At 45.9% G+C, this 24,675-nt stretch overlaps 3 protein-coding genes and 1 long non-coding RNA gene across 7 annotated transcripts in view; 3 read left to right on the top strand and 1 right to left on the bottom strand.

The window, feature by feature from the left end:
• LOC310713148 (proto-oncogene Mas-like) lies at window positions 1-3,649 on the top strand (the record flags this gene model as incomplete). 4 transcript variants are annotated; one of them, XM_083516972.1, is made up of 3 exons in its annotated part: window positions 1-322; window positions 426-494; window positions 2,614-3,649. In XM_083516972.1, exon 3 carries the CDS (start codon window positions 2,657-2,659, stop codon window positions 3,647-3,649), a length of 993 nt encoding a protein of 330 aa, XP_083373098.1. In that variant the 5' UTR covers window positions 1-322; window positions 426-494; window positions 2,614-2,656. The 4 variants fall into 4 exon arrangements, with proteins under 4 accessions (XP_083373098.1, XP_083373096.1, XP_083373097.1 ...); XM_083516970.1 differs by having other exon boundaries at window positions 2,611-3,649; XM_083516971.1 differs by lacking the exon at window positions 426-494.
• Window positions 3,554-18,569, bottom strand: LOC310713243. Its single transcript, XR_014529135.1, has 3 exons — window positions 18,534-18,569; window positions 4,137-6,263; window positions 3,554-3,685 (listed from the first exon to the last, which is right to left on the bottom strand). It is a non-coding gene; the product is annotated as an uncharacterized lncRNA (long non-coding RNA).
• On the top strand, window positions 8,546-15,002 carry LOC310713547 (mas-related G-protein coupled receptor member H-like; the record flags this gene model as incomplete). The annotated part of the gene is made up of 2 exons (XM_083517831.1): window positions 8,546-8,623; window positions 13,956-15,002. Exon 2 carries the CDS (start codon window positions 13,995-13,997, stop codon window positions 15,000-15,002), a length of 1,008 nt encoding a protein of 335 aa, XP_083373957.1. The 5' UTR covers window positions 8,546-8,623; window positions 13,956-13,994.
• A 5,140-nt stretch (window positions 18,570-23,709) lies between the features above and the next one.
• LOC310713127 (mas-related G-protein coupled receptor member H-like) overlaps window positions 23,710-24,675 on the top strand; it is a gene marked incomplete at its 5' end in the record, with an annotated part of 43,083 nt that continues 42,117 nt past the window's right edge. Inside the window, one exon of the mRNA XM_083516940.1 lies at window positions 23,710-23,884. Within this exon, the coding sequence (XP_083373066.1) occupies window positions 23,710-23,884 (175 nt within the window). The remainder of the gene's footprint in view (window positions 23,885-24,675) is intronic.

The raw sequence follows: 24,675 nt of genomic DNA, 5'->3' as shown, positions 1-24,675 counted from the left end.
CATAGCTCTGTCCCGGTTGCTGCTGTTACTACCGTGAAATTTCCTGAGTTTGAACTATTTCATTTGTCCCTGTCATTCATTTCCTAACTCGGTCGGTATCGGTTTTTCAAGAGAGCGTCTTCATATCTCTGCAAAGTAGGATGGAGGAAGGTTTTTCCCGCCGTCCTCAAATACCCTGCTGGGTTTGGCTTTCCTTTCGCTTGCTCCCCAAGGCTCCTTTTGGATAACAAGTTACTGATCTGGCTGCAAGTGTATCTCTCAGTGCTGGAAGTAACGCAGTTCAACCGGGGCTGGAGGATCTTCGCTGCTTTTTCTCCTACAGGTAAGACGAATGGTTGTCGTTATGGAAGTGAAACTTTCTGGAACCACCAGAAGATAACTGATAGGTGCTTGATGGAGTTTCCTTCTATCTTTTGATTCCTCAGGGGGGAGAAATAAGACAAAATCACTATCCTTTGTGGATGTGAAGGAAGTACCCAACGTGGGACTTGATGGTACAGTACTTTGAAAAATAAAAAATAGGAACCACAAATTTTGAGATGCTAGAAGGAAGTTTTTATTCATGTCTAAGCATGGGTGTAGCCAGGGGGGTGTAGGGAGCAGCTGCCCCCCCCCACCCAATCAAGTAAATAAAAAAAAAACACCTAAATGACTAGTTGTATTGCAGATAACTTTGTTCTGGCACCTCCAAACATAAAGCCTGCCTCCTTGTCTAAGGATGTAATCCTAACACAATTTAATCTGGAGTGAGCCCCATTGTAGTACAGATGGCTCCCCATTTACACGGGGGTACCATTACTAGCCCCTGCGCGTGCGCAAAATCACGTATAATGGGGAGCACCCTGAAATGACCCACCCCAGAGCCCCAAGAGCCCCCCCAAGCCTCCCTGACCCCGTCTGTCAGTTCTGCCAGTCCAGCGAGCTGCTCTTCCTCTCCGGCTGGTGCGTGCAAATAGGAGTGACAGGGCAGCTTCCAGGTGGCAGAGGGACTCAGGAGCAGCAGCAGTTTCACCTGCGATACACCTCCAAGTGAAACCGCCACCTGGGAGCAACATGGACGGAGGAGGAGGAAGCGGCAGCATCAAATGACTCCGCTTGGTACTGCGATGCAAGCCCCCAGACTTTGCAGAGGAGCCCTGAGCTTCCGTGATGATGACGCACATGGCGAAAAGGAGGAGTACTAGATTCTGATGGGTGCTAGATCCTGATGGATCCCCTTGCCCACGCGTGTTTGGCCAAGTGGAGAACCAATAAGAATAATAATTGGAGAAAAGTTCAGGCCAAAGAAAGCTCTGCTCTGGCACAGTATAGGGCCATTGTTTTGTTCAGAGGGACAAACAGAGGGAGAGAACATTAGATCCAGAATCATTGAGTCCTTTGAGTGTTAGCAGATGTTGCAGAATAAACTGGGTCAGGTCAAGGGTTGTAACGTTGGGTGAGAACCAAAAGAGGACAAAGAAGAGATACAATGTTTTGTCTCACTGTATGACCTCTCTCGCTCATGTGGCACTCAGCAATCTGAGCTGAGGCTCCTTGGACTGAATTCTACGTAAGTCCTAGAAAAGGCATGTTCTGGGGTTCTTCTCAGGATGGGGCCAGAGAGCAGGGATTTCAGCTGGATCCTAAGCCCATCCAGCTCAGTCATGTAACTGGGTAACTTAGCATAGAATATGTTCTTAAAGGCTTGTTTTCCTTCTGCCAGGCTTAGAAAGTGCAGAAGCAGCACAGCTGATGGGCAGGGTTTGAATCTGACATAACTTTATACCAGCTGAATTTGAATCTGCTTGATTTACGACCGCTTCTAGTCCAAAGAGTTGCTCCCTAAGATACTAACGTCACTGAAGCGAGATCTCAGCGCTCCACAGTGATGTCTCCCCTTTCAATTGACAATGAGAACAAAAGTGAAAAATTTATAACCAACTGCAGGAAGCAGTGAAATATTTTTCAGCTTAATAATAATAATAATAATAATAATAATAATTTATTATTTATACCCCACCCATCTGCCTGGGCTTCCCCAGCCACTCTGGGTGGCTTCAAAAAAAATATATAAAAATACCATAATGCATCAAACATTAAAAGCTTCCCTAAACAGGGCTGCCTTCAGATGTCTTCTAAAAGTCTGGTAGTTGTTGTTCTCTTTGACATCTGGTGGGAGGACATTCCACAGGGAGGGTGCCACTACCAAGAAGGCCACTGCCTGGTTCCCTGTAACTTGCCTTCTTGCAGTGAGGGAGCTGCCAGAAGGCCCTCGGCGCTGGACCTCAGTGTCCGGGCAGAACAATGGGGGTGGAGACGCTCCTTCAAATATACTGGACCGTGGTCATTTAGGGCTTTAAAGGTCAACACCAACACTTTTAATTGTGCTCAGAAACGAACTGGGAGCCAATGTAGGTCTTTCAAGACTGGTGTTATGTGGTCTCGGTGGCCGCTCCCAGTCACCAGTCTAGCTGCCGCATTCTGGATTAGTTGTAGTTTCCAGGTCACCTTCAAAGCCTCACGTAGAGTGCATTGCAGTAGTCCAAGTAGGAGATAACCACATGGCGTGCATGCACCACTTTGGCGAGGCAGTCCATAAACAAACTTCACTTTTTTCTCTTTGATTCCCAGTAGGTGACTCTGCAAGAAGTAGCTGAAAGAGAAGAGATTGAACATCATGGCCAATAATGGCCTGCACTCTCCAATCCCTTTGGGTGCTGAAGAGGAATATAATAGAGTACACAATGCAACTGGGCTCCCAGACTATACTGATTATTTTGACGAAATACCATCATATGACGTAACGATTATTATTCTCCTTGTCTGCATTTTCCTCATTAGTGTCCTTGGACTTTTAGGGAATGGAACTGTCATCTGGATTCTCGGATTTTGCATGAAAAGGACTGCTTTCGCAACCTATATCCTGAATTTGGCTGTTGCTGACCTTGGGGTCCTCCTAGGCTCAGTTCCTTGGAGGATAATTGTCTTCCTCGATAATTCTCGTTCGCATCTTGTCAATTTCGATATTTACTATTTAGTGATCATAAGTGCCTATTGCTTTTTCTCCACAAACCTCATCGGTCAATTTCTGCTGACAGCCATCAGCATCGACAGCTGTGTTTCTGTCGTCTTCCCCATTTGGCATCGATGTCGCCGACCACCCAACCTGTCCATCATTGTGTGTGCCATCATATGGAGCCTTGCTTTCCTGCTCACTCTCGTGAACATCCTTAATGACATTGTAGACTCTGGAGTATCTTTTGGTTGGTACCAGTTGCTGGTGAGTGCTGTGTTGTGCCTCCTGCTCATGAGTGTCTCCACTCTGATCCTCTTCATCAAACTTTGCTTGAGATCACAGCAGAGGCAGCAAGGAAATGTTTTAATAGCCATCCTGATGGTGCTCCTCTTTTCCCTCTTGTTTGCTTTCCCATTTACTTTCCTTTATTTAATATTTTCTTTCCCCCATCTTACATTTCGTAATGCCCTACACGTTGGGGCCTTATGCTCCTGCCTAAACAGCAGCATTAAGCCACTGATTTATTTCCTGGTTGGGAGGAGAAAGAGCGGTCAATCTAGGGAGAGCATGAAAGTCATACTCCAGAGGCTTTTCAAGGAGGAGGAAGGCTGCAGAGAGGAGTCCAATAATGTCCCAATCCAGACCCAGGTGTGATACATTCAAAATAATCAGAGAGCTCCACAATTACACCTCTTGCTATGGTTCCAGTTACAGATAGGTAGCCGTAGTAGCTGTTTTACTACAAAGGAATTTCAGAAATAGACTGGAAAGAGACGCTGCTGAATTGCAACTCATTACCAAACTTAAAACCATGGAGAGACCTGGTCTGAACAGAGACATTGGATTCTTATCTCATTATACATGACTAAGCCATCTTTCACCTTCTCACCCCTTGCCTTTTCCTGTAGACCTATTGCAGTCATTAAGAGTCGTCAACAGGCTCATCTCAGTTATCTGCCAATCTCCCATTCCCACCACCCTTCTGAGTGATACCCCTCCCCACCTTCTCACTATATAGAAGGATCTGGCAACTTCTGTCTCAGTGTATCTGAAGAAGTGTGCATGCACACGAAAGCTCATACCAAGAACTAACTTAGTTGGTCTTTAAGGTGCTACTGGAAGGAATTTTTTTTATTTTGACCTCTTGCTATGACAATCTATGTTCCCTTTAGCCCTCTTTTTTTTTTTTTTTTGTAAACCTGCTGCTTTTCACTGTTGTTTCTATATGCCTGGGGAGGAACAGAGATGAACCCTCATCTCATTTCTTCAACTGCTGATATGTGATGCTTTTAGTACTTGGTGTTTCCTTCACTTTCTGATTGCTCTTTGCTTAATTTAAAGTGATTTCCTGTGGCTATTTTTTGGTGCCATTTCAGGGATATAGTAAAAGTCTCCTGGACTGAAGGACATTAAAAAAAAATCAACTTGAAATATTTCCTTAAGAGATGTAATGGGAGGGGGGGAATCATGCCACTTCAATCGTCTGCAAGGAGATTCTAAATTATGTAGAAAATAGGTTCTTTGCATAGTGGATGAATACACACACACACACTATACACACACAATGCTCCCAAACCTTTGAAAATACATCAGATAACTCCTTTGAAAATACTCCAACTGATAATAAAAATAATAAAAATAAAACTACTAAAAATAAAATATCTAAAAATACAGTGGTACTTCAGGTTACAGATGCTTCAGGTTACAGACGCTTCAGGTTACAGACTCAGCTAACCCAGAAATAGTACCTCAGGTTAAGAACTTTACTTCAGGAAGAGAACAGAAATCGTGCGGTGGTGCGGCGGCGGCAGCATGAAGCCCCATTAAGTAAAGTGGTACCTCAAGTTAAGAACAGTTTCAGGTTAAGAACGGACCTCCAGAATGAATTAAGTTCTTAACCTGAGGTACCACTGTAACAATATTAAAAATAATAATAAAGAGATAATAGAACATGGCAATAGCAGTATGTGTTAGGATTCACTCCCTGTGTTGCAGTCATGAGGTTGTTTTTATCACATGGCGGTGTATGTTTTCATTCCACATTGTGGGAAGTGACTGAGACAGGATGTCTTTATTACTGTGTTTCCATGTTGTAGGATTTTTATCCCTTGTTCTCTCTCTTTGCTGTCTACTTCTGAGGAGGAAGGAGCTGAGTTACAATGCTCCGAGTGTATATATGTAATTAGAAGTAGTTTGGCCAAATTGCTGTGCTACTGAGTCTGAACACTGATGGCCTTTATGCTACTGATCCTGAAGTGTGCTGATGCATCTTGGTATCAGTCGCTGTGATGTTCAGACTGGAGAAAGCTTTTGAAGCTCCCAAACGAATGACCAGGAGGGAGAGAACTTACCAGTCGGGCATGTGCCTCTGCCAGACTCCTACTCATGTGTAGGACCTCCTGACAGTATGGATATTAAAAGATATTTTTTAACAACAACAACAAATATCAATAGACCATTGTGAAGGAAGTACTTTAATTGCTCGTATAGGCCTGGTGGAACAGAAAAGTTTTCAGCAGAACCTTAAAAGTTGACAGAGAAAGTGGCTACCAAATCTCTATCAGCAGGGTGTTCCACAGGACCAGGCTTATATTCTATTTCTTGTCAAATGAACCTCAACAACAGAGAGAAAGACCAAAGATGCTCATGCAAATGGTCTGATTCCTCAAGCTGGAATATGAGGGTTCAGGTGATCCCTGAGGTATCCTAGAGCCAAGTTGTTTGGGGCTGTGTAAATCAATACAAGAATCTTGAACCCGGCTCAGGAGCAGCCAGAACAGCTGTTTTAATAATGGCATCACATGTTCTCAACGAGAAGCTCCCATCAGCAATCTGGCAGCAGCATTCTGCATCTGCTGGAACTTCCAAACCAGACCCAAGAGCAGCCCCACATCAAGCACATCACAGTAATCTAGCCACATGCTCTTGCAGTGGTCAGGCTATCCCTGTCCAGGAATTCCATAGCTGGAAAAGGCCCTCCTAGTCACAGAGGACACCTGAGCATCTAGTGACAAAGATGTACCCAGAAGTACCGCCAAACTTAACGCTTGCTCCTTCAAAGAGAGTGCAACCCCACTCAGAACAAGGAAATTGCCAATTTCCAAAACACGGAAACCACCCACCCAAAGAGCCCCCATCTTCATAGAATTCAACCCTCATCCAGACCACTACTGCATCCAGAGACTGGTTCAAAGCTTTCACAGCCTCTCACAATTCCTATGTTATGGAAAGGGAAAGCTGCGTGTCAGCATCATTACACTGCTGATACCTTGCTGATACCTTGCTCCAAAACTCCTAATGGCATCCAATGGCTTCATATAGATATTAAATAGATATTAATGTTAATTGGAGTTCAAATGATAATACTGTAAGCACACTATATCATGTAAAGAAGCTTAACATATATTGGATCTGCTTCCGTATTTTAACTTTTGCATGTTTTAAAGTATGGTTGTGATTGTTCTTGATTTTTCTGTTTATTCATTTGTAAGCTGCTTTGGGGTGTTTTTTCTTTCTTTTTTTACAATCAAGCAGTGTATAAATTTTATGAAATCAATGAAAAATTTATGAAATCAATGAAAAGAAATAAATGTGACATTGATGTGGCATTTGCCCATTCCTTGTGGTTATGTTTGTATAGGGGATGGAAATGGTTAATGTAGATTGACCAATGAGAAAGCTCAGAGGCAGAGCCTACCTGGTTTTGAGGCTCAGCCCAGGGGTTTACCATAGAGAGATAGAGGAGTGAGGGTCAGAGAGAGGCAGAAAAAGTTGAACATGGTGGTTGTGACAGTTAGAGTGAGAGGAAGGGGGTTACCATGGAATTACCTGCTAATGAAGGTGGGGAGGAGAAGGATGACATGGTGGATCTGCTCCTTGCCACGAGTCACAGCAAATGACTCTGAATGCTTGCCCCCTCCACCTAATTTGCGTAACCTATCGCCCTTGGTAATCATGTCCCCCCATCAATAGACACTTCTGCCACCCAATAAAAGACCCATACGGGACAAATGCTTTTGGCCGTTAAAAGGCCAGGAAGTTGTTATCTTGCTTAGACAGCCTTGATTAGAAATCTGGGGATGAGGTCTTGAGTTATTCCATTTGTCTGGTACAGATAAAGAAGTACATGAGACATGAGCTGCTTCGTCCAGAACCAATTACAAACCTAGTCTTCATGACTGTAGCCTTCTGGGACATAAATGGCAATAGTCTCCTCCTCCTTGGTGAACTGATAATTATCTTCATATCCAATTAAAGAGCATCCTCTTCTCCTACGAGGCAGAGAATCAAATTAAACCCAGACGAAGAACAGGAGGGACCGTTTTGCACATTTGAGTGAGACTGGTAAGATTTAACATTTTCTCCATGGGGCATGAGTGGGGCCACATTTTTTTCTCTTAAGTCCTTAGGACCTGCCATTCCAGTGCTATGATATGTCCTTAATCTCTTGTATTCACCATTTCTGAAGACTGTTGATCTGCAGTTAGTCACAAGGTTGGGTGAAACATTTACAGGAGAAGCTAGAGCTGTGATGCTTGCAGAAGGTTAATTCCAGGTAGGGTTGGAAAGACCACTTTTTAACATGCTACAGAGTGGCACTGAGAGTCTGTTTGACAAGTCCTGATCTTGATAGACCAATAGTCTGGCTCAGACTCAGGAAGGTGACTTCCTGAGGTTTTGCCAAGGGAGAGAACAAACATTGTATCCAGACACAATGAGATTAATGTATTCTGACAGGCACGCAGAACAGACTGGGTCATTTCAACTGATGCAAGTCCAGTGCAGGGAATTCACCTCTGATTGATCAGTGAAGTCTTGGGAAAGTTGGTCTTATTAAGGCGATATGAAGAGAGCAGATATCCATGTTCCTAGAAGCAAACACAATGAGGGGAATACGCTTAATATATAAACATATACACTCTCTTGAATTCCTTTCTCTGTTCTGTGAGTGACTAAACCCTTAGCGTGAAGCTACAGAACAATAGTTATCCCACTGAAGAGTTCGCTTCTCCCCTTACTCTTGGTCCTTACAAATGAAGGCTAATTAATCCCCACCCCATCACCAGAGGTCTTCACATTAGCTACTTGAGTTTCTTGACTGCTCTTGGAAATTTTCCCATCAACCTCAGGACTACAGAAGAAGAGAACCTGGTAGGCAAGGAGGACTGCTAAGTCTTCCCATCATGCTGTGTATGAGGCTACAGTTTCCTTGCACTAGGAAATTGGCTGGGGCATTTGGACGGGAGAATAATATAAATCTTCTGAATCACCACCACCAGGGGTGTCTATTTATTTATTTATCTATAAAGTATGTTTGCTTCTTAAAGGTGCTACTACTACTTGGGCAAATCCCCTGCCCCCTCCACCATGTGTTTGCTTCCCATCCATCAAAAACAGCCTCCTTGGTTAGGGGGGAGCCAATATAGATATATCAGAAAGCTTGCTCTATTTGGGGAAATATCCTAGGAACCGAACAACGAAAAGAAAACTGAGTGATAAGTAATAAGAAACAATGTGACATTACTGCCTGACCTCTCTTTCAGAACCTCCTGCACACCCTCATTCATTCCTAGCCTGATCTTATTGCATTGGAAGATAGTCCCACCCACCTGGATGAATGTGCAGTAGGTAAGGGAAATTCACTGCTATAAAACTTTATATCAATCTTTCGCTAAACAAGGTGGTGTCTTTCTCATTCTGTCTCAGTCCATCTCCTTCATCCTTACTGATATATCTTCCTAAGCAGGAATGATGAGCTTGGCCATAGCAAAAGAAATATGACTGAACCTGAAATATACTCAGAGTCGCAAAGTGATTTCATGCTCTTTATTCAGCTCATAGTGGTGAGGAGGAATGAATGAAAGTCCCCTCACAGTATCTGCTTTATATACACTATTTACACAATGGGCTGCACATGATTGGCTAATTCCGGAATTCTACTGTAAGCCAATCAGGTTGTGGATTCACTTCTATCTGGAGCATGATTGGGTGGTTCCTGCCAACCAATCATACTGCTGCATTGTTCTAGGACCAATCAGACTGCTGCATTCTGAATCCTATTGTTCTAGGACTAATCAGACTGCTGCAATTTGGATCCTATTGTTCTAGGACCAATCAGACTGCTTCAGTTTGGATCCTATTCAACTCAGTACATAACACCCCTCCCCTCTAAGTTCCAGTCCTGCCCGGGAGGTCGCATTCATAGTCCTCAAGGTATGCCGGCGGCCTACGTGTGCGTTGCGGCCTGGGGTGTTCTCTGGTCCGGGCTCCAGGTTCTGGCTCGTGTTCCAAGGATGCTGGCTGTGATGGGGCTGTTTGGTCTGGTGCAACCGGCTCGCTCAGTCGTGCTTCTGGTTCCGGTGTCCTTTCGGCCTCACGGGTCCTCTCTGTATTTACTGATTCTGCCTCTCCTGCTGGCCCCTCCTGCTCTATGGGCCTCACTGCCCCGCTGTTCCCTTGGGACTCCTCTGACCTGTCCTCCTCCTGGGTTTCTCCCGGGAATCGTCGCCGTATCTGGTCGCAGTGGCGGCGCCAGCATTGTCCCCCATCCGTTAGCACCTCGTAGGACACGGGGCCAGTGACCCTGGTGACTGTGGCGGGTACCCATGCTGGGCCTGCCCCAAAATTCTTTGCGTACACTGGGTCCTGGGCCTCGAAGGTCCGGGGGTTCCTGCCTTCCCCCACCACTACCTCATCCTGAGCTCTATCAGGGTGAAGGCGGTCCAATCTGATTGCAAGGCGCCGACCCATTAGTAGTTCAGCGGGGCTCCGGCCAGTCGTTGAGCTGGGGGTGCTGTGCTGTGCTAGAAGGAATGTGGCAAGGCGGTACTCCCAGTCCCCTTGTGTCATGCGGCGAAGGGTGTCCTTGGTGGTCCGCACCATGCGTTCTGCTTGGCCATTGGTGGCAGGGTGGAACGGCGCCGAACGGATGTGGCGGATGGCGTTCTGTGTTGTGAAGGTTTGGAATTCTCCTGACGTAAATGCAGTCCCGTTGTCTGAGACGAGAGTGTCAGGGAGCCCGTGGGTTGCAAACAGCCTGCGTAGTACCCGGATGGCTGCGGACGTGGAAGTGGATGGTACCAGTGCGACTTCCAGCCATTTGGTGTAGGAGTCTACCACTATGAAGAATGTTTTCCCCTGAAAGGGGCCAGCGAAATCCACATGCAGGCGTGACCATGGTGCTCGGGCGGACTCCCAGGACTGGACTGGGGCCCTTGGGGGATCTGGGCGGGATTCTTGGCAGGCCTGGCAGTGTTTGACCCAGGCCTCTATCTCTCCATCGATCCCCGGCCACCACACATAACTCCTGGCAAGGGCCTTCATTCTTACTACCCCTGGATGTGTCTCGTGTAGGGCTGTGAGGACCCTTTTGCGGAGCGGCTGGGGAACGACGACTCTGCTTCCCCATAACAGGCACCCCTTGTGGCCCGACAGTTCATGTTTGCGGGTTGTGTAGCCGGCGAATTCTGGCCCAGGGCTGCTGCTGGGCCATCCCCTCCACACCCAGTCCAGGACCCGGGAGATGACCCTATCTTTCTTGGAATGGTGGGCAACTTCTGGTGCCTGGATGGGGCGGTCGGGAAGCAGCTCCAGGCTCATAACCTCTTCTGCAGGTGCTGGGTCAGGGCCTGTTTCCGGTAGTGGTAGCCTGCTGAGGGCGTCCGCATGGCCCATCGCCTTCCCAGGTCGGTGAATCAGTTCATACTGGTAGCTGGCAAGGAAAATTGACCACCTGAGGACGCGAGGAGACAGCACTTGGGGGGTCTGCTTTTCAGGGGCAAACAAGCCAAGCAACGGCTTGTGGTCAGTCACCACGGTGAAGGGCCGCCCGTACAAGAAATCATGGAATTTTTTTACTCCCTTCACGATTGCCAGACCCTCCTTGTCGATTTGCGAGTAGTTCCGCTCGGTTGCGTTGAGTGTCTGGGAAAAGTACGCCACCGGTACCTCTCTTCCATCCGGGAGTTGGTGCCCCAGGACAGCGCCAATGCCATAGGGTGAGGCGTCGCATGCTAGCACCACCGGCAGCCTCTCGTCGAAGTGTGCCAAGACAGAGTTTGAGACAAGCAAGTCCTTGACTGCCTGGAATGCGGCCTCCTGGCGCTGGCCCCACACCCAAGGGGCCCGCTTGTCCAGGAGTCTGTGTAGGGGCTCCGCTACCGCCGCCTTGTGGGGAAGGAAGGAATGGTAAAAGTTCAATAGTCCCAAGAAGGCCTGAAGTTCAGTCTTGCTCTTGGGCGCTGGGGCATCACAAATGGCCCGTACCTTGTCCCCAGTCGGGTGGACCCCTTCTGCGTCCACCATAAATCCCAGAAAGTCCACCTGAGGCACTCCTAGTAGACATTTTTCCCGCTTTACCTTGAGACCTGCTGTCTGGAAACGGTGCAGAACGGTGCGGAGGCGGTCCTCGAACTCCTCTGGTGTGGGCCCGGCAATCAACACATCATCGAAGAAGGGGGTGACGCCAGGAATCCCTTTAAGGAGAGAGTCCATTAGATTCTGGAATATGCCTGGTGCCACGCTGACCCCGAATTGCAGCCGCTTTACCCTGAACGCTCCTCTGTGCGTCACAATCGTCTGTGCCTCTGCTGTGGCCTCATCTACTGGCAGCTGTTGATATGCTTGGGCCAAGTCCAGCTTGCCAAAAATTTTCGACCCAGCCAGGGTGGCAAGGACATGGCTGACCACTGGCACTGGGTATGCGTGGGCCGTGAGGGCCTTGTTTATGGTACATTTGTAGTCTGCGCAGATGCGGACCGAACCATTAGGCTTGACGGGTGTGACGATTGGGGTTTCCCAGGGGGCATTAGGCACTGGCTCCAGCACTCCTTGCTCCACGAGTCGGTCCAATTCCTCGTCTATACGGGGTTTCAAGGCGAACGGGACCCGGCGGGCCTTGAGCCTGACCGGTCGTACTGCGGGGTCAAGCTGTAGCGCAATGGGGGGGCCCGTATACTGTCCCAATTTCCCGTCGAAAACCCCTGGAAATTCCTTGCATATGGCGTCCACGTCCACTTGTAAGCTAGTGTGGTTCACCCCAGTGACAGCTAGCCCCAGTGGTCCAAACCATGCCAATCCCATTAAGCTAATGTAGGGGCCCTTGACCACAAGCAAGTCCAGTTGCCGCGTCCGCCCTCGGTATTGCACCCTGAAGGTCCCCACCCCCATTGTGGGGACCTTACGTTTCTGGAAGTCCCGTAGGGTGAATGGGGCCGGCCTGAGTTTGGGACCCCCAGTAGGACACAGTTTCCTTAAGGTCCTTGCCGAGATTATGGATAGAGTTGAACCCGTGTCAAGCTCCATGCGGCATGGGGCCCCCTCTATCTGCACCTCTACATAAATTTTCTCTACGTTGGGGTGGGGCAACTGGTATACCTGGCAGTCCGTGAGCTCCGTCGAGTTGCCTTGGTGCGTTGGGCCCCGGGACCTGGGGCTCTTGGGTTGGTCATCTGATGCCTGGTGTCGGGTGAGCCGAGCCCGACACACCCGGGCGATGTGTCCCGATTTTCTGCACTGCCTGCACTCTGCGTTGCGGAAACGGCAGGTCCTCCTCTCGTGACTCTCCCCGCAGCTTGCGCAGTTTCCTCCTTCTCGTCGAGGCAGCTGTGGTTTGTGCGCTGCTTGAGTGCGCTGCTGTACTCGGTGCACTTCCTCCCTGTCGGATCCTGAGTCGTCGATGAGGTCTTCGTGGTGGACCCTCGGTTGGGATGGCAGGCTCGGCCGTGCCTCTTGCGTCGACCTCTCGGCAGCTTCCGTTGCCAGTGCCTCCTCCAGAGCGACCTGGAACGTTAGGTCCTTCTTAGCGTAGAGGCGTCGTTGCAGCTTCTCATCCTTCAGGCCACCGACGAGGCGGTCACGAAGCATGTTCTCCAGCTCTGAGAAGTTGCAGAACCGGGCGGCTTGGCGGAGAGAGGTCACAAACCCAGTTATGGTTTCCCCAGGGGCTTGTCGCTTTGCGTAGAAGGCATTTCGACGAGCCACCACTGAGGGCTGCGGCGAAAAGTGCCCCTTCAGCTGTTCCATTATTGTTTTGTATGGAACAGTAGCGACGTCTTCAGGCGCAAGGAGAGCCCGGGCGATTTCAAACGTCTCTTCTCCGCAGACACTGAAGAATATCGCCCTCTTCTTGGCGTCTTCTTCATCGGTGACCCCTTTGGCTTCTAGGAGGAAGGTGAAACGGGAGGCGTACGCTTCCCAGTCTCCAGATGCTGGGTTGAACGGCGAGAAGCTGCTGTCGGTTGCCATTCTGAGTTCCTTGTGTCCCGGAGCTGAAGCCTGGATACACGGTGCGAGGCAGCGGTGCGGCAGGTGGCGGTGCTGCGGTGCTGTGTGTGGCAGTCAGCTCAGCGGGATCCCACCTTCGTCGCCAGTGAAATATACTCAGAGTCGCAAAGTGATTTCATGCTGTTTATTCAGCTCATAGTGGTGAGGAGGAATGAATGAAAGTCCCCTCACAGTATCTGCTTTATATACACTATTTACACAATGGGCTGCACATGATTGGCTAATTCCGGAATTCTACTGTAAGCCAATCAGGTTGTGGATTCACTTCTATCTGGAGCATGATTGGGTGGTTCCTGCCAACCAATCATACTGCTGCATTGTTCTAGGACCAATCAGACTGCTGCATTCTGAATCCTATTGTTCTAGGACTAATCAGACTGCTGCAATTTGGATCCTATTGTTCTAGGACCAATCAGACTGCTTCAGTTTGGATCCTATTCAACTCAGTACATAACAGAACCCCAATTTTGGAGAGACATTACATATCAGACAATACTGCCAGAAGACCAGGGAATTCAGTCATATTGCAGATATATTGCAAATATATGACTTTTGGCTTGATAGACAGATGTTGTAGGTTTATGTGTTGTTCAATGGGCTCCTGGCTCTCACAGTTCTGGTTTTGCATGGAATTCTAGCTGAGTCAAACATCTTTGTGATATTTTCCATTTCTTAGAGGAAACTTCTGCTCCAGAAGAGGAGACAAGGATTCCACATGCAGTCATTCAGCATGGAAATAAATATCAAGGGGACTTTGCAATCTACTGTGGATGCTGTGACATATAAGGAGTACAATGGCACTTATAATAGCTCATCTAATGACCAAGGAAATTTCCAATATAAGGGATATGAAGAATCTATAATATATGGCTTTATTTTAATTATCTGCTGTGTGGGATTATTGGGGAATGGAACTGTCATCTGGCTTCTTGGTTTCCGCATTAGGAGGAAACCATTCACCACCTACATCCTTAATTTGGCTCTTGCTGATTTTGCATTCCTCCTGAGCCTACAGTTCCGTACTTTTATTACGTTTACTCACTTTGGTTATGTTTTTTATATTATTTCTAGTCGTGTCTTAACCGTCACATACAACACTGGCCAACTTCTTCTGACAGCCATCAGCATTGACAGATGTGTGTCTGTCCTCTTCCCTATCTGGCATCGGTGTGTTCGGCCGACACATTTGTCCACCACTGTGTGTGCCCTCATATGGGTCCTCTCCTGTCTGCTCTCCATACTCCTCTACATTCTCAAAGAAACATTTCCCCTTACACCAGATAACATCTATCATTATATCCTCACAATATCTTTTCAATTTCTCTTGACTGGACTGCTTTGCCTCCCACTCATGACAATTTCAGCTGTGATCCTTTTCATCAAAGTCTGTTTTAAATCACACCCACGAAAGCGGGGAAGGCTTTTAATGGTTATTTTACTTACACTCCTCTTCTTCCTCATGTTTGCTTTCCCACTGAATGCCATTTATCTCGGTATATTAATTTTAGGCCTGAATATACGCGTTCCAATCCATTATCCCTTTTTGTGTGCCTCCCTCAACAGCTGTGTGAACCCCTTGCTTTATTTTCTGGTTGGGAGGAAGAAGGGAGGTCAATCTAGGGAGAGCCTACTGGTCATCCTCCAGCGAGTTTTAAATGAGGAGGAGAATGAGAGACAGGAAATGAACCCTCCTTGTTCAATCCCACTTAGGAACCTTTCGTAAGAGTTCTTTGGCTGTTTTATATCCTTGGACTGCATTGATGACTCTTCCTCACCAGAAGAAGTTTTGGTTTTGTTGAAAATTTTGAGGTTTGTGTATTTGAAATGTATCCTACTCTACAAAGGCAGGAGTCATGTTTTTTCTTCTCCCAATTTTTCTTCTGTGCCCCCCCCCCCATGGTATACGGCCCCTGAAATGTTGGCCTTGCAGATATAATGCCCTATAGCTCAAAATGCTCCACACTGTGCACCTATATTGCAGAAGCTGAAATAGATAAAACAAAGATCAGGTGGAATCATCTGTACAACTTGGACTGAGAATAGAAAAATTGTACATTCTCCTTTGGAACACAACTGGTACCGTATGTTTTTTCCACAAGTCCTTAGCACCTGCCATCCCAGCAGGCTTCTCTTGTCCTGTGCTCAAGAAATCTGAAGATTGCTCATCTAATCTTAGTCTCTAGGTTTTTAAAAAATATACCGTTGAATGAGAGAGTTACTGGGAAGCTCCCTTGTTATTTTTGAAGTTGGAGGCTATATGCTGTTTAGGTAACATTGTTATAGTATTGAAATGTGATTTATTTTATGTTATTATATATTTGTTTTCCCATGTTATCGTGATATTATCACTATGTTGTTGTTGTTGTTTTGTTATTATGAAATTGCTTTTGTAGGGTTTTTTTGAAATGCATTCCTGTTTTTTTTTTTTTGTTGTAAGCCACTTTGGGCATGGGTTTTTGTATGGAAATATTGGGGGGGGGGTAAAATGAATGAAATTGAGTTTTAGACTCCATAATCTCAGCAAATCTTGGGTTTGGATTGCATTGTTAATGTACCTGCAAGAAATGACTGTGGGCAGGGAATTAACTAATCTGTTTCCCTGAGTCAATGGAGCTTGCCCAACACTTTGAAGTGATAGGTACAAGAACATTATGCCTCAGATGTATAGGAGCTCATGCCACTGGAAATTCCTTTATATCCATTTGCAGAACAGGGAACTTGCTAATTTCCAAAATATGGGGAACCCCATATCTTGTCATTTTATTTTTATTAGTAGCAGCAGTAATAGTAATAGTAATAGTAATAGTAATAGTAATAGTAATAGTAATAGTAATAGTATACTGTTGGGTGCCACCCAGAGTGGCTGGTGTATCATTATTAATTAATTAATTAATTAATTATTATTTTTATCATCACCATCATCAACAACAACATCATTAAAGAGAAGAGATGGGTGACCTGGTGGATCAGCGCCCTTCCACCAGTCACAGGAAATAATAATAATAATAATAATAATAATAATAATAATAATAATAATAAATAATTTTATTTATATCCCACCCTCCCCAGCCAAAGCCGGGCTCAGGGCGGCTAACAACACTAAAATAGTGCAACATTATAAAACATCATAAGAATTAATTAAAATCAAAATTGATGGCAACCATAAACTAAAGTATTGTAAAGATTGCCAAAGGAGGGAGTCAGGCTGTGCCCTAACCAAAGGCCTGGTGGAACAGCTCTGTCTTGCAGGCCCTGCGGAAAGATGTCAAGTCCTGCAGGGCCCTTGTCTCTTGTGACAGAGCGTTCCACCAGGTTGGAGCCGCAGCTGAAAAAGCCCTGGCTCTAGTTGAGGCCAGCCTAACCTCTCTGTGGCCTGGGACCTTCAAGATGTTTTTATTTGAGGACCGTAAGTTCCTCTGTGGGGCATACCAGGAGAGGCGGTCCCGTAGATACGAGGGTCCTAGGCCGTGTAGGGCTTTGAAGGTTAAAACCAGCACCTTAAACCTGATCCTGTACTCCACCGGGAGCCAGTGCAGCTGGTATAGCACCGGATGAATGTGATCCCGCGGCGAAGACCCCGTAAGGAGTCTTGCTGCGGCATTCTGCACCCGCTGGAGTTTCTGGGTCAGTCTCAAGGGCAGCCCCACGTAGAGCGAGTTACAATAATCCAGTCTGGAGGTGACCGTCGCGTGGATCACAGTGGCTAGGTCAGGGCGAGAGAGGTAAGGAGCCAACTGCTTAGCTTGGCGGAGATGAAAAAATGCCGCCTTTGTTATAGCTGCAATCTGCGCCTCCATGGAGAGGGAGGTATCGAAGATTACACCCAAACTCTTAACGGACGGTGCTGGCACTAATTGCACCCCCGCAAGAGATGGGAGTTGCCCCCTCAATCCCATATCGTCCCGTCCCAGCCAGAGGACCTCTGTCTTCGAAGGATTTAACTTCAACCGGCTCCCACGTAACCATCCAGCCACAGCTTCCAAGCATCTGATCAGTGTGTCTGGGGCCGAGTCAGGATGGCCATCCATCAACAGATAGAGTTGGGTGTCATCAGCATACTGATGGCAGCCCAGCCCAAAACTCCGGACAAGCTGGGCGAGGGGGCGCATAAAGATGTTAAAAAGCATCGGGGAGAGAATCGCACCCTGAGGCACTCCACACACCAAGGAGTGGCGGGATGACAGTTCCCCCCCAAGCGCCACCCTCTGTCCCTGACCAGAGAGAAACGAGCGCAGCCATTGAAGGACTGTGCCCTGGATCCCCACGTCGGCGAGGCGGTGGTCCAGAAGTTCATGATCAACCATGTCGAAAGCTGCTGACAGATCTAGAAGAATCAGCAGCCCCGACCCGCCTCGATGCAGCTGTCTACGAAGATCATCTGTTAGGGCGACCAGAGCCGTCTCGGTCCCATGACCAGCGCGGAAGCCGGACTGGAATGGATCCAGAGCCGATGTTTCATGGCTCTGACACCTTGGTCCCTCCACATACTTGGGTACTCTAGAGCAACCCCCCACTCTGCCGTAGGCAATCATGTCTTTCCACCAATAGTCACCTCCCCCACCCAATAAAAAACACATATGGGACAAATGCTTTTTTGTAGTGTGTGTGTGTGTGTTTTACTGTATCCCTGTTTATTTCTTTTTTTGTAAGAGATTTTGGGCATGGGTTTTTGTGTGTGAAAATGGGGAAGAACAAAATGAATAGTAAGAAATTTTAAACTCATTAATCCTGGCAGTTCTTGGGTTTGGACTGTACTGTAAATGTACCTCCAAGGAATGACTATGAGCAGGGAATAAAGTACTCTGGAGCTTGTGTTTATATAGTAACTGTTACCCATTTGTAGACCTTTACAGTAGCTGTGTTAAATAAACACTTCTCATTTTAAGTCCAAGCATTGTTTTCACGTCTCATCACTAGCAAATGACTTGGCGCAAGTGTAAACTAAACTATGATCCAGAGTTGTGAACGGTGGACACAGAGGACACCTGAGCATCTAGTGACAGAGATGTATCCAAAGTACCCCCATACTTTACACTCGCTCCTTCAAAGGGAGTGCAACCGCACTCAGAAAAGGGAACTTGCCAATTTCCAAAACATGGAGCCCCATCTTCCTAGAATTCAAACACAGTTGATTAACCCTCATCCAGACCATTACTGCATCTCTACACTGGTTCAAAGCTTCCACAGCCTCTCCCGATTCATATGTCATGGAAAAGGAGAGTTGTGTGTTAACATCATATAGCACTGTGGATACCTTGCTCCAAAACTCCTAATGACCTCATCCAATGGCTTCACATAGATCTTAAATAAATATTAATGTTGACTGGAGTTCAAATAATATGATCGTAAGCACAACATATCATGTAAAGAAGCTTAGCGTATATTTGATCTGCTTCAGTATTTTAACCATTGAATTGCCTGCTAATTACCTGAAAGAGCATCTCCATCCCCATATTCTGCCCATACACTGAAACCTTACTCCGAGGGCCTTCTAGGAATTCCCTCACTGCAAGAAGGAATAAAGTACTCTGGAGCTTGCCCAACACTTTGAAGTGACAGGTACAACAACATTATGCCTCAGATGTATAGGAGCTCATGCTGTTGGGAATTCTTTATATAGTAACTGTTACCCATCTGCAGAACTTTAACTGTGTTAAATAAGCCTGACACATTTTAAATCCAAACATTGCTTTCACATCTCATCACTTGCAAATGTCCTGGTTCAAGTGTCAAGCAAAATATGACCCGGGGTTGTGAATGGGGGACACAGAGGACACTTGAGCATCTAATGACACAGATGAATCCAGAACTACCCCCAAACTTCACACTGGCTCCTTCAAAGGGGATCACAATCCCACTCAGAACAGGGAACTTGCCAATTTCCAAAACATGGGGAACCTCTCCCCACCAAAAGAACCCCCATTATCTTCCAATTCAAACACAGTTGATCAGCCCTCATCCAGACCACTACTGCATCAAGACACTGGTTCAAAGTTTTCACAGTCTTTCCCAATTCATATGTTATGGAAAAGGAGAGCTGTGTGTCAACATCATCACAGTGCTGACACCTTGCTCCAAAACTCATAATGACCACATCCAATTGCTTCATATATATGTTAAATGCAGTGGTACCTCGGGTTAAAGAGGCTTCAGGTTACAGACACTTCAGGTTACAGACTCCGGTAACCCAGAAATAGTACCTCAGTTAAGAAATTGCATGGCGGCAGCAGCGGGAGGCCCCATTAGCTAAAGTGGTACGTCAGGTTAAGAACAGTTTCAGGTTAAGAATGGCCGTTCGGAACGAATTAAGTTCTTAACCCGAGGTTCTACTGTAGATATTAATGTTAATTGGAGTTCAAATAATATTACTGTAAGCACAATATATCATAGCAAAGCTTAGCATCTATTCAATCTGCTTCAGTATTTTAACTTTTGTATGTTTTAAAGTATGGTTGTGATTTTTCTTGATTTTTCTGTTCATTCTTTTGTAAGCTGCTTTGGGTTGTGTGTTTTTTTCTTTTTTCCCCAATCAAGCAGTGTATAAATTTTATGAAATAAGTGAAAAGAAATAAACATTACATTGGTAACCATGGAATTGCCTGCTAATGAAGGGGGGCATGACAGATGACATGGTGGATCAGGTCCCTTCCATGGGTCACAGCAAATGGCTCTGACTCCTTCCCCCCTCCACCTAGTTGGCCTACTCAAGAGCAACCTTCCCTCCCACCATAGGTAGTCATGTCTCCCCACTAATAGTCAACTCCCCCACCCAATAAAAGGCTCATAGGGACAAATGCTTTTGGCCGTTAAAAGGCCAGGAAGTTGTTATCTTGCTTAGACAGCCTTGATTAGAAATCTGGAGATGAGGTCTTGATTTATTCCATTTGTCTGGTACAGATAAAGAAGTATGTGAGACATGAGCTGCTTCGTCCACAACCAATTACAAACCTAGTCTTCATTACTGTAGCCTTCTGGGACATAAATGGCAATAGTCTCCTCCTCCATGGAGAACTGATAATTATCTTCATATCCTATTAAAGAGCATCCTCTTGTCTTATGAGGCAGAGAATCAAATTAAATCAGACGAAGAACAGGAGGGACCGTTTTGCACCTTTGAGTGAGACTGGTAAGATTTTACATTTTCTATTTGGGGTATGTGGGGCCATATTTTCTGTCACTTAAGTCCTTAGGACCTGCCTTTCCAGTGCAAGTTGTTGTGTCCTTGTTCTCTTGCACTCACCATCTCTGAAGACTGGTGATCTGCAAAATAAAAAAATTCCTTCCAGTAGCACCTTAAAGACCAACTAAGTTAGTTCTTGGTATGAGCTTTCGTGTGCATGCACACTTCTTCAGATACTTGGTGATCTGCAGTTAGTCACAAGGTTGGGTGAAACATGCACAGGAAAGGCCGTAGCTGCAGTGCTTGCAGAACGTTGATTCCCAAGTACCTCCAGGTAGGGTTGGAAAGACCACTTTTTAAAATGCTAGAGAGTGGCACTGAGAGTCTGTTTGACAAGTCCTGATCTCGATAGACCAATAGTCTGACTCAGACTCAGGAAGGTGACTTCCTGAGGTGTTGCCAAGGGAGAGAACAACCATTGTATCCAGACACAGTGAGATTAATGTATTTTAACAGATACACAGAATAGACTGGGTCATTTCAAGTGATCCAGGTCCAGTGCAGGAAATTCACCTATGATTGATCAGTGAAGTCTTGGGAAAGTTGGTCTTATTAAGCCAATACAAAGGGAGCAGATATTCATGTTCCTAGAAGCAAACACAATGAGGGGATTCCGCTTAATATATAAACACATACACTCTCTTGAATTCTTGAATTCCTTTCTCTGTTCTGTGAGTGACTAAACCCTTAGCGTTAAGCTACAAAACAATAGTTATCCTACTGAAGAGTTCGTTTCTCTCCTTTCCATAAGTCACTCTTTGAGTTAACACTCAGAATGCCAGAAGAGCACTTTCCTTACTCTTGGTCCTTACAAGTGAAGGCTAATTACATCCCCACCCTATCACCAGAGGTCTTCACATTAGCTACTTGGGTTTCTTACCAGCTCTTGGATATTTCCTCATCAACCCAGGACTACAGAAGAAGAGAACCTGGTAGGCAGGGAGGACTGCTAAGTCTTCCCAGCATGTTGTGTATGAGTCTACATACATTGTGTATGTACATGTAAACAGCTGTCTGGATTAGGGCCAGGCTTAAAGTCAGGAAGGTGTGATGCCACCAGCTATCAATTGCACCTAAAGCAACAGCCCAAGTGCTAATGCTCAGTTTCCTCCTCCCCCCCCCCGTTTTTAATAAATTTTTATTCAATACAAGTTAAAATACATACCGTATTTTTCGCTCTATAACACGCACCTGACCATAACACGCACATCGTTTTTAGAGGAGGAAAACAAGGGAAAAAATATTCTGAATGAAACAGTGGACGTATCATTTTTGTGCTTCATGCTGTGGCCACAGACATGTGATCTGATGGTGAATTTGGGGTGACCCAATGCAAAAATCCTGAGAATCCCTGTGGCTTTGTAACCACGTTTTTGCACCATTGCAGCCCCAGGCAACAGTGGGTGCGTGATTTTTTTGGGGGGGCAGGCTGTAGCCATGGACATGCTGTGTGCTCTGATGGTGAATTTTGGCTGACCCAATGCAAAGATCCTGAGGATCCATGTGGATCCATGCTTTGTAACCACATTTTAAGTGGGGAGGGAAGGAAAAACACAGAAGGCTAAGAATGCAGGAGAGGGCTATAACGTGAGGAAAGGAAGGCAAAAGTTTCCCCCCACCCACCCACACAAGCCAGCCAGCGTGCTCTCTCTCTCTCTCTCTCTCTCTCTCTCTCTCTCTCTCTCTCTCCCTCTCCCTCCCACCAGCATGACAGAAGAAAGCATTTTAACTGCATTAAGAACTATTTAGCAGCGAAACCTAAGCTTTGCCATCCCTTAAGAGGTACAGACACTGTAATCTTCCAGATCGCATGAATTTACAGGCAAAACACTGTTTAAGGATTTCATCCTTTTAAATGGAAGAAAGCATATTTAAATGCTGTGTGTCTCCAAAAACAAAAAGCAGGAAGTCAAATCAGAATTTTAAGCTGAACCTGTAATCTCTCTTCCCTTCACAAACATTGTTCCCTCCGGAGCAGGGAGAGGATAGAACGAAGGACGCTCTGCTTTCCTCTCTTCTTGCCTGGAGGGGAGGGGCTTTCCCTGCTCTTTGTTCCGTTTGAGCAAACACAGTAACGAAACAGAGCAGGGTGGGCAGTAAGACCCTGAGGCAGAATGCAGGAAAGCAACAGCTTCCTCTCTCACGGAGCTCCCTTCTCCCTGAAGCGCGGTTTGATTTTTGCCTCATTTTTCGGCTCCAGGGAGCACACATTCGCTGCATAACACGCACAGACATTTCCCCTTCCTTTTTAGGAGAAAAAATCTGCGTGTTATAGAGCGAAAAATACGGTACATAATCACAACAAAAGAAAATACAAAAGAGAAAAACAAATACATCTATCCAAGGAAAAGGATTTCCTTGCACTAGGAAAATGGCTGGGGCATTTGGAGGCGAGACTAATATAAATCTTCTGAATCACCACCACCAGGTGTATCTGTTAAAGGTGCTTCTTAAAGGTGCTACTACTACTCGGGTAAACACCTGTCCCCTCCCCACGTGTTTGCTTCCCATCCATCAAAAACAGCCTCCTTGGTTAGGGGGGAGCCAATATAGACATATCAGAAAGCTTGCTCTATTTTGGGGGGAATCCTAGGAACTGAACAACAAAAAGAAAACTGAGTTATACTTAATAAGAAAAAAAATGTGACATTACTGCCTGACCTCTCTTTCAGAACCTCCTGCACACACTCATTCACTCCTAGCCTGCTCTTATTGCATTGGAAGATAGCCCCACCCACCTGGATGAATGTGCAGTAGGTAAGGGAAATTCACTGCTATAAAACTTTATATCAATCTTTCTCTAAACAAGGTGGCATCTTTCTCATTCTGTCTCAGTCCATCTCCTTCATCCTTACTGATATCTCTTCCTAAGCAGGAATGATGAGCTTGGCCATAGCAAAAGAAATATGACTGAACCCCAATTTTGGAGAGACGTTACATATCAGACAATACTGCCAGAAGACCAGGGAATGCTGTGCTGTCTTCGTCTCTTGGCACCAATCAAAACTCAATGAGAAAAAATCCAGAGGGGTGTGGCCCATGTGGGGGATTCAGTTATATTGCAGAGAATTGCACATATATGACTTTTGGCTTGATAGACAGATGCTGTAGGTTTATGTGTTGTTCAATGGGCTCCTGGCTCTCACAGTTCTGAGTTTTGCACAGAATTCCAGCTGAGTCAAACATCTTTGTGATATTTTCCATTTCTTAGAGGAAACTTCTGCTCCAGAAGAGGTGACAAGGATTCCACATGCAGTCATTCAGCATGGAAATAAATATCAATGGGACTTTGCAATCTACTGTGGATACTGTGACATATAAGGAGTACAATGGCACTTATAATAGCTCATCTAATGACCAAGGAAATTTCCAATATAAGGAATATGAAGAATCTATAATATATGGCTTTATTTTAATTATCTGCTGTGTGGGATTTTTGGGGAATGGAACTGTCATCTGGCTTCTTGGTTTCCGCATTAGGAGGAAACCGTTCACCACCTACATCCTTAATTTGGCTGTTTCTGATTTTGCATTCCTCCTGAGCTTAGAGATCTATGCTTTTATTAGGTGTACTCACTTTGGTTATGTTTTTTATATTATTTCTATTCATGTCTTAAACGTCACATACAACACTGGCCAACTTCTTCTCACAGCCATCAGCATTGACAGATGTGTGTCTGTCCTCTTCCCTATCTGGCATCGGTGTGTTCGGCCGACACATTTGTCCACCACTGTGTGTGCCCTCATATGGGTCCTCTCATGTCTGCTCTCCATAGTCCTCTACATTATCTCAACAACATTTCCCCTTACACCAGATAACATCTATCCTTATTTCCTCACAGAAAATTTTCAATTTCTCTTGACTGGACTGCTTTGCTTCCCACTTATGACAATTTCAACTGTGATCCTTTTCATGAAAGTCTGTTTTAAATCACACCCACGAAAGCGGGGAAGGCTTTTAATGGTTATTTTACTTACACTGCTCTTCTTCCTCATTCTTGCTTTTCCACTCAATGCCATTCTTCTTGATATATTAATTGTACCCCTGAATATTCCCCTTCCATTCCATTATGCCTTTTTGTGTGCCTCCCTCAACAGCTGTGTGAACCCCTTGCTTTATTTTCTGGTTGGGAGGAAGAAGGGAGGTCAATCTAGGGAGAGCCTACTGGTCATCCTCCAGCGGGTTTTGAATGAGGAAGAGAATGAGAGACAGGAA

Source organism: Podarcis liolepis, assembly GCF_965112155.1.
Source record: "Podarcis liolepis genome assembly, chromosome: 8".
In the NCBI taxonomy this organism is placed as follows: Eukaryota; Metazoa; Chordata; class Lepidosauria; order Squamata; family Lacertidae; genus Podarcis; species Podarcis liolepis.
The sequence above is the reverse complement of the archived record's forward strand: the minus strand, read 5'-3'. Positions and strand labels throughout refer to the sequence as shown.